Genomic DNA, 9,562 nt, shown 5'->3' on the forward strand with positions numbered 1-9,562 from the left:
ACATCGATCTGTCATAGCTAAGTTCGCCACCCCTAGGAGCTTCCTAAATCCATAACCGGTCAAAGAGTCCCAGTGATGCATCAATTACCAGAAAGTACACCACTCGGTTTCCATCGTGAGAGATGAAGCGGCAATACCATGCATGTAGACTCCTTGCACTACCTCTTGTCTCCTTCAAGAATCACTCGGGAGAAACCCATGTCCAAAGCAACTCGACTGCATGCGAGGCAGACATAGCTTCCGCTCCAAAATTCCATAAGTGGAAGCTGAGGAAAGTTGCAGAGATGAAGCGGTTATAGTGGCTGCGTCCATTGAAACTAAAGCAACTTTCTCGGTGGGATTTAGTGGATACAAAAGCTTGCAAAAGTGAAAGCTTAAAGAAATGGATTCCACTGCCATACCATTATCCTTATTTAAAAATATATCTTTTCAAGTTGTGGTTCCCAAATATTTAAAATATATATATATAAACAAATCAATCCATGTATTTTAATCAATCACTCATCCAACAATTTGGACACATTCAACCTATCTCCTTATCTTCAATTTATTTAATAACTTAATGGTCTAATAAAATAATTATTAGCCAACCAACATCATATCATTTCATATATTTTAAACTAAAAGAAATCTAACCCCATCTTGGGGTGTGACATTTAACTACTAAGGTATGACAAGTTCAAAATCTAATCATATTTGAATTTAATATGAAAATATCTTATCTAATTTTTTTTCTTTATTACAAAAGTGATCACTCTCTATATTATTATTTCTTTATTTTCTAATTAAGTCCTTATTTAAGGATAATCGTAAGGTCTAATTAGATTTATTTTTTAACTGATACTTTAATTATCCCTAATATATTTAGGAATAATTATAACAATATCACTCTTTATACTATTATTTTAATTAGGTCTTGATTTTACTTAATAAAAATACAAATTATATATATATAATTGTATCGCGTCAAATACATATTTTATTATAAGATATCGAGTTAAATTTTGAGTTCGTTGAAATCTTTTTAAACTCAAACTTAATCGAATGGAGTTAAAAATATTGATTTTCGTTAATTTCGGATAAACAAAAAATTCGATCTTACTTGATTCGACAACTCGTAACTATTCATATACATAATCCAAAAGAAACAAGACAAATGTTGCTGAATTTTCGAGACGTGCTATCTTTCAAAGTACCCCAAAAATTGTCATATGATTATAGTTTATTTCTTTTGATTTAGACAAATAATTATAAGGTAAATTTAGAGTCTAAAGCTGATAATAATTTAGAAAATAAACGAGTTTAGTACTTAAATTATTAGTTTTAATCCGTTTTAGTACGTAACATTTTAATTTTTTAAAAACTATACTTAATATTTAGTTTTTGTTTTATTTTAATATCTTTACAGATAAAAACTTAACACGTTTAGCTCATAAACTATCAATTTTGACATGTTTTAGTACTTAAACTTTCAATTTATTTCAAAACTTGACGTTAAACTTTTAACGAGTATTAAAATGAAACAAAGCCTAAACATTATGTATGATTTTGAAAATTTTGAAAGTTTAAGTACTGAAATAAACCAAAATTAATAGTTTAGGTACTAAATGTGTATTTTATCCAAAATAAATAATAGGTATAACACAATAATGTCAAAAGAACTATCAGAAAAGAAGAGAAGGATTACAATGGTGTATATACGGGGTTCATGGATCGTTAAAACATGATGCATTATAAAGCTCCTGACTATCTTCGAACGCAAATCCGAGAAGCCAATGCTTATGGAGATCCTCGGTCGAATCGCATTGACGGATAAGAGCCGTGTATGGTATGGAACTTGAATTCACATTGAATCATCAGTCATCCGATTCTGATCCATCAGCCTCCCTGGCATTGCCGCCTGAATCCTGAACTTTGGGCTTCCTGGCAGCTGCTGGCGCAGGTGTCTTATTCGTGTTACGAGCATTCTCATCACCGGTTTTACCTATCCATGTTTAAGGCATAAAAACAACCATATCAAAGAATGTTAGGCTTAAATCTTCTTTAACCTATACACTTTATATCGAGTCACCTCTAAAATACTTTCAGGGACGTTTTGTCCCTTGAAATTTAAATTATTACCTTATTTATTTCGTACCGTTACCTACTAAATGAGATTGCAACAAATAAGAGATTAACGGTTAAAACTACAAACACAATACATCATACAATCCCAGCAATCAAGGTCGAGGCATCAAGCTAATCACACAACTTCGAAACCAGGATCATTGGAAAAGTTCTATAAGTTAAATCCGATAGAAAATCGTACGAAACAGAAAAGGTCATGCATCATCCATTTTAGTATCATCTTTAGATCAAGAAACGGTTAGTCATTCTGAGGTCGTAACACCGCCGTTTTCTTTCCTAAAATCACAAATCAAACTTAAAAGACCAACGGAGAAAACTATCATGCATTCCATCTATTTTCTTTGCATGACAAACGGAGAAAACCATCATGCGTTCCATCTATTTTCTTTGATTATCATGCGTTCCAAGTGCCATCACATTTGAGTTTTTACTTTGTTCTTATGTTTATTGTTGACTTTTGGCCATTACATTGAGTCCAGTATTTTTCATCCTAAACTTGAATCTGACCTCATCTTCAGGAAAATCAAACCTGACCCGAATTTGATTTAGAAAAAATAAACAACCCCATAAGTTCATAAGAACTGTTGGGTTTGGGTCAAATTCCAATCCCCTATCATGTCCAAAGAGAATATGTTCAAAAATGCCACTAGATGGAGAGACAATATTGTTCAATTATAGAAAAAACAAAGCATTGATTATAATTTACTCAGCATCCTTCTACAGATTTCTGGAATTTCGAAAACAAAAATTAAAATAAATAAATGAAGGGTCAACATTGTCTTCTGGAAATGGTACATATGCCTTTTATCAGGGTGTTGCCGGCTCTTCAGCCATGGATGCTCAAGCATAATTAAAGTAAACAACCCTTACCATGGATTCTCATCAGTGATTAGCCTTATACAATGGCCTTTTCTGCTGCCAACCATTGACAGGGACCAGCTGCCAGAGACTCATCGATTGTTTTATAGGAAGTAGTCAGGCATCCTTCGAGTTACATCTGGCTCTCCTCTCCTCGGAGCTGGCTCAAACTGTTTGAACATGTCCATACAAGTGTTTATACATACGCAAAACGTAAATAGCTCGATCAGGATGCAAGGATGCATATATATGCTAGAGAACAGCTTACCTGAATGAATGTATGACCCTGGAAGTCGTCAACTTCCAAGATGGAAGCCATGTTTCCACATCGATAGCAATAATTAGGCGCACTAAATATAGTAACAACCTTTTGTTCCTGTGTAAGAAATGATATCAGTTACACAAATCTCGTATAAGAAATCGGATTTCGTGATGAAACATCAAAGCAGGTTGAGTACTTACATGACCCCAATTGTATCCTTCCATGACCAGCTGATGAGCCCTAGCAATCAGCTTCAAATTGTTTGTATGGTTAAATTGCTCAGATATGTCCTGAAGATGTCATTGAAGTTATAAGGCAAGATAAAAAAAATATGTCCTTCACCATTTCCAAGACACAGGACCAAAAAAGCAAAAACAAAATAATACTTGGCCAAAGGTATATCCAGCACCCCTTGGAGAAATACCCCAACCGCATCGATCATCGGGGTCGGACCACAAAAGGTCGCACATGGGACCCTCATGAGGGACTTCTTGAACACGGTCAAAGTTACGTATGTTATCCAGTGTTTCAATGGATGGAGACAACCCACCATGGAGGCAGAAAATTTCAGATTCAACCTTCAAAACAGAAGAAACCCAGCAGGTAGGAACCATTACAGAAGATCATCCGAAACACCACTAAATGGTAAATAATCAATACTAACCAATGCTGTTAGTGGAAAATAATCAAACAGATCCGTGAAGATCTTCCAAACATTGGCACTGCCATACCTGAAAATGGAAAAAGAAAAAATATCTTCAAAGACCAAAATATTAATTAAAGAGAAGCTTATTACTACTACTACTACTACTAATAATAATAACCATAGGATCAGCATGTGTGTGCGCGTGTATACATCATAGTGTAACAGATAATGTAGTTTCTATTCTTTTAACTACTAAAATGTTTTTGTAAAATTAATCTACTTTTAGTAGTCTAAACCAAACTAATACCAATTTAAATAATTTCTCATGTCAACTTGTTCCTATTATAAATCTATTCCCTTTGTTTTATCTGTTTGCCACAGAAGATTCATGCATCAAATCTGCTAACAAACAACAAAATACGCAAATCTGCTAACAAACAACAAAATACGACATTCAGAACACCCTGTATTATTGATGAAAAGATATAACAGGATGAAAGATCACAAGGAATGGTTTGCAGTCGAAATAAGGAAAATCCAACCTTAATCTAAACTTTCAAAATTAATTTATACCAACATTGGCAATAATAAGCCTATAAAAAGATTCTAAGACACTCACTTCCTCAGGCACTCATCATAAAACCCATATACTTGAGTAATCTGCATTTTAAACATAAAACAATAATCAGAGTTTAAATTATATATATATCTCAACTGGACAAATAAGTTTCAAGGAAGAATGGATAATGATGATGACAATTCATGTTTTCCTTACACACATAACAGCTTATAAAAAGAACACTGACAAATTATTCCTGCTTAATAAGCTCTCACAAGCAATTAAAGACTGAAACATACATCACGAACAATCATTTAGAAACAAAGGATACCTGACGGCTCTCATGATTTCCCCTCAAGATAGTTATCCTTTGGGGGTAACACACTTTGAGTGCTACCAAAAGCTGAACAAAAGCCAATCACAAGTAAATCATGAGTTGCAACCACAACAAAACATAACTGACTTAAATTAATTAGAAAAGGGTTGATATGCTAAGGTTTCATATATAGAACTATTACAGTTTCAACTGAATAGAAACCATCTAAAAAGATGGAAATCAAAGATAGAAGCTCATACTTACAGTTACAGTTTCAACCGAATAGTAACCACGATCAACATAATCTCCCATGAACAAGTAATTTGTATCTGGACACTGATAAAAAAAATTGCAGCAAAAACTAAATATTGAAAATAAAAAATCTCTGAAACATAATGCCAGTCCATTTAACCCCATCCCACAAAGTATGGAAATCTATTGCACATATTTATAATTGGATGTGCATGATACTTGTGATTGTATTCTATGAATGTCTGCTGCAGACCAGAAAGAATAAAATACAACATGCATTGCAAATAGTTCAGCACAGGCGGCATCACATTTGAAACACAAAATCACAATCTGAACCAGAAAAATTACCTTCCCTCCAATTCGAAAAAGCTCTGCAAGATCATGAAACTGCCCATGAATATCACCACATATTGTAACAGGGCTTTTAACAGGCTGTCTTTCACCAAACATAAGAACATTCAAATCATAATCAGTTTATCAACCATAGCACAAACTACTCTTGTGTAATAAGTCATCATATAAGAAAGCAGAGACTAAAAATAAGAGACCATACATTTCTGAATTCAGTAAAAGAAAACATACATCTTACCATCAGTAGAAACAAAACTTTATCAGAATAAGAAAATAGACAACATAAATCTGTAGTAAACCAACTAATTTCTAACCATATATTTGAGGAAAAATGTATTAGGAAACTCAAATATGAAAACAAAATGGATTTATGTGCATAAACTCAGAAATGCATGCTGACAATAACAAATCAAAAGGCACACATCACCATTAAAGAAACACTATCTTGAGATAGAACAAATAGAATAAAAGTGAGTGTTGACAGAGGTAATGGATGCTAAGGCACACCTGAACATTGCTTTCATCCATCAGTATCTCCTTAGCCTTATCGCATAACACCCTAACCTAATTCATAAAGACATCCAGAATAACATCAGGTAACAATAACTTCAAAAGAAAATTCATTATCATTTAAAAGGAGATGTGAGTAACAATGAGTTCTAGTAAGCAACAATTCTCTTGGCATAGTTTGAAATGTTAACTCCACTTCATCGCCAAATATATCAAGAAGATCAAGCATTGATAATATTATTACACTCTACCAAGAAGTTCCGCACAATTCCATCACAACAGGTAGAAAAAAAGCATCAATTTTCTTCTTTTCTTGATTGAAAATGCACCTGAGTTCTGACATAAAGATAAAATATTGAAGAAGCAGCCTTTCAAGGTGTATGCATAGGCACAATAGATATGTGAGCCAATAAAGGTTTGTTTTTGCTAGATTAATACACTGCTTTGTCCCCTAAACAGGCTGCTTAGCTGCCAAGAAAGTCATCCAAATAAGATACAAGTTAAAAGCAAGAAATAAATTTACAACAATCCAAATTATTGCACCTTGTCCTTTGAAGAAGGACGAAACCCACCCACTTTGTGCCAATATGGCTACTTTTGGAGGTAGATAATCAAGGCCTTTTTGTGCAAGGATAACCAAATATATCAAAAGAGACAGCTGATAACCATGAACTTCAATTATTCAACGGCAATCAAGTCCAAGTCTCAAAACCAATTTCTTTAGCTAATTGCCAACGGCTACATCTACTACTACTAAACTTCCAATTCCGGAAATGAAAACCAAGCAAGAACACGGACAAAAAAATGGATCAGTTTAGGAAATAAAAAAAATTGAATCCAAAAAGATCCAATATCCAGAAAATAAAACAGACCTGATCCAATATCAACAAAATACGACATAAAAAATGGATCGGCAGCAAAAAGAAGGCCCAGATCAAGACGTAAAACAATAAATTCCAAACAGATCCGTTCTCAACTAATTAAGAAAGTGACAAAAAGAAGCAATACCTCTTGCTCAGATAAGGGCTTGCACTGCATCAGCTGCACAATCCGCTCGTCGAGGTTCCCATGAGAATTAGAATCCACCGAAGACCCCATCTTCCTTTTATTGTAACCCTAGATTCCGAAATTTTCCACCAAATTATTATAATTTTTTCAAGAGATTTCTAGTTTTCTGGAGAGAAAAAGAAAAGGTAAAGGTTAAGGGAAGAGGGGAGCAAATTAAGCTCAGGTGAAGAGCCCATTGCTTTTTGTTTAAAATAGACGGAGCTGTCTGTTTTCCAACAAGAAAGTGTCTAATATACTGTTAAGTAAAACGTTATCAATTTGTTATTAGTTTTTTAATAAAATTGATAAAAAATTATCGAAAATATTATTGTTGGATGATTTAATGGGTTTGAAAATATATTTAATAAAAAAATAATATTTTAGGTAACACTTTATAAGATATATTATCAAGCTCAGTAAAACGCCTAATAATATTTTCGGTAGAAATAATAATGTTTTAGGTAAATTTTTACCGGAAATATTAAAAAAAATAATAACAAAATGAGAAAATCGCCTCAGTGACCAAAAATGCCTTATGATATACGATTTTAACCAACTTTTTTCGGATTTGCCAAAATGACCAACAAAATCGCAATGCGATCGCTAATTCGCAACGCGATCTCCATTATCACAAATTCGCGTTGCATTTCGCGTTGCGATAGTTGGAAATCGCGTTGCGATGGTCTACACTGTCGTTGCGATTTTCCCAATTCGCAATGCGAATAAGTAAATCGCAACGCGAATTGGAAAAATCGCAATGCGATACTGACTATCGCAATGCGATACTTACTATCACAATGCGATAATACAAAATCGCAACGAGATACTGACTTTCGCAACGCGATTCTGACTTTCGCAACGCGATTTACATAGCGCCATTCGTATTAACGCGTATTTTTTTTTCAAATTCCAAACACGAATTTTTTCTTAATAAATCGGAAACTGAACCGTCCACAGTAATCGCAACTCATAACCTCAAACCCAAAATCACAACACTCAGTCTCATCTCCATCTCTCACTCTCTACGGCGAAATCCGTCCCCATCTCCGAAGATTTCCGTCCCCATCGCCGGCGAAATCCCTCACAACCATTTACAGTCAAAAATCCCTCACAATCATTCAGAAATGGAAAATCAACCTCCGAGGGTTAGTTTTTTTTTATTTTTATTTTGAAAATTTTGCATTATTTTAGGTTTTTTCATATTGAGATTGATGATAAGTTTACTGGTAATTTCAATAATAGATTAACCATTTCACTTAGATTTCTTATTAAATTCATTCGATTGCTGCCAATACTGCTAAACTGTTTAGCCTGTGAAGTTAGTATTTGCCTTTGTTTTGTCTTTTGGTTGAAGTAATGCAGAAGAAGAATAGTTTCGAGAATGAAAAACGCAACGCGGAAATAACTATCGCAACGAGAGAATCGCAACGCGAAATAAAAAACGCAACGCGAAACAAAAATCGCATTGCGATTTTCATTTCGCGTTGCGATTTTTATTTCGCGTTGCGATTCTCTCGTCGCGATAGTCATTTCGCGTTGCGATAGTCATTTCCGCGTTGCGATTCTCATTATCTCGTTGCGATTTTCATTTCAACCAAAAGACAAAACAGTGTTGCAAATTTTAGTTTCAAGAATAAACTACTATTTATGTTTATTGTTTTTGGTATATCTTGACAGTGTAGTTTTTGGTATATCTAACTTAGTATGTTTATTGTTTTTTTGTAGAAATTTTTTTCGGCTTCATTGACATTAAGGAATAAAGTTAGCCTAGCCACTACAATTGCTTCGAAGCTTTCACCTGCACAAAGAAAATTGTTTGAAGAAACCTGCTTCGGGCCATGGCTGAGAGTACAGCATCCGGGTGGAGATGCTAGTTTGACCCATTTGTGGCTTCAAACCATGACTAGCGATCTACCCGACAATATACAACGTGGTGAGGAAGAGATATCGTTTCATTTTCCACCGGCGTATACTTGTTTTGGGCGGAAGGAGTTATGCTTAATCACTGGTCTACGATTCGGACACGATGATGTAGGCCGGTACACTCGTCATATCACCCGCCCATCATGGTTATCCAGGGTTTTTCCTGATGAGTCAATAGAGAAGCCGAACTTACACGTCGACGACATGAAGAAATTGTTTAATAAGAAAGATGGTTTTACTCGGATGAATGACGTCGATGTTGTCCGAGTATGCCTTCTACTACTTTTGTATGCCGGCTTTTTAGGCAGAGAGGCCAGACAACCTATTCCTCAGGAGCTAATATTATTGGTAGAGGACCTAAATGCATGGAATCTGTTTCCGTGGGGTTCGTATATATGGAAAGCTACCTGGACTAAGTTGTCGTCTGCCTTTGATGACCGCAAAAGTTTGCGGGGCGATGGGTCGAAATACACTTTGTCAGGCTTTGTTTGGGCCTTTAAGGTAAGAATTTCTATATAATGTTTTCAAAATTATAATTAATTATTTAACAATTACTAATGTTTGTTATTATATTGTTTGTAGATTTGGATATTCGAGGCCTTTCCCGCCATGAAGACATATGCAATAAAAACTTCAAATGATATTCCCAGGGCTATTTCCTGGAAGAGGAAACGTCTGTTGGATTGGGAAGACTTAATACCATATGCGACA

At 34.6% G+C, this 9,562-nt stretch overlaps 1 protein-coding gene across 2 annotated transcripts; it reads right to left on the bottom strand.

The window, feature by feature from the left end:
- Positions 1-3,084: 3,084 nt before the first annotated feature.
- Positions 3,085-7,100, bottom strand: LOC120142381 (serine/threonine-protein phosphatase PP2A catalytic subunit-like). 2 transcript variants are annotated; one of them, XM_039157088.1, is made up of 11 exons: positions 6,890-7,100; positions 5,879-5,935; positions 5,369-5,452; positions 5,033-5,104; positions 4,784-4,855; positions 4,513-4,553; positions 3,912-3,978; positions 3,634-3,825; positions 3,448-3,537; positions 3,254-3,361; positions 3,085-3,155 (listed from the first exon to the last, which is right to left on the bottom strand). In XM_039157088.1, the coding sequence occupies exons 1-11, from the start codon at positions 6,977-6,979 to the stop codon at positions 3,090-3,092; spliced, it is 939 nt and encodes a 312-aa protein (XP_039013019.1). In that variant the 5' UTR covers positions 6,980-7,100; the 3' UTR covers positions 3,085-3,089. The 2 variants fall into 2 exon arrangements, with proteins under 2 accessions (XP_039013019.1, XP_039013020.1); XM_039157089.1 differs by lacking the exon at positions 6,890-7,100 and having other exon boundaries at positions 5,369-5,456; positions 5,879-5,901.
- Between the last annotated feature and the right edge of the window lie 2,462 nt (positions 7,101-9,562).

The sequence above is a fragment of the Hibiscus syriacus genome, unplaced genomic scaffold (genome assembly GCF_006381635.1).
Source record: "Hibiscus syriacus cultivar Baekdansim isolate YM2019G1 unplaced genomic scaffold, ASM638163v2 tig00110828_pilon, whole genome shotgun sequence".
NCBI classification, from domain to species: domain Eukaryota; kingdom Viridiplantae; phylum Streptophyta; class Magnoliopsida; order Malvales; family Malvaceae; genus Hibiscus; species Hibiscus syriacus.

Excerpts from the sequence above, each read along its gene's own strand:
- LOC120142381 (XM_039157088.1), bottom strand. The coding sequence starts at position 6,979 with ATGGGGTCTTCGGTGGATTCTAATTCTCATGGGAACCTCGACGAGCGG. Across the intron at positions 5,453-5,878 it reads TGGATGAAAGCAATGTTCAG|CCTGTTAAAAGCCCTGTTAC; the intron begins GTGTGCCTTAGC and ends GGTGAAAGACAG. Across the intron at positions 5,105-5,368 it reads TTTTTCGAATTGGAGGGAAG|TGTCCAGATACAAATTACTT; the intron begins GTAATTTTTCTG and ends TTTTTTTATCAG.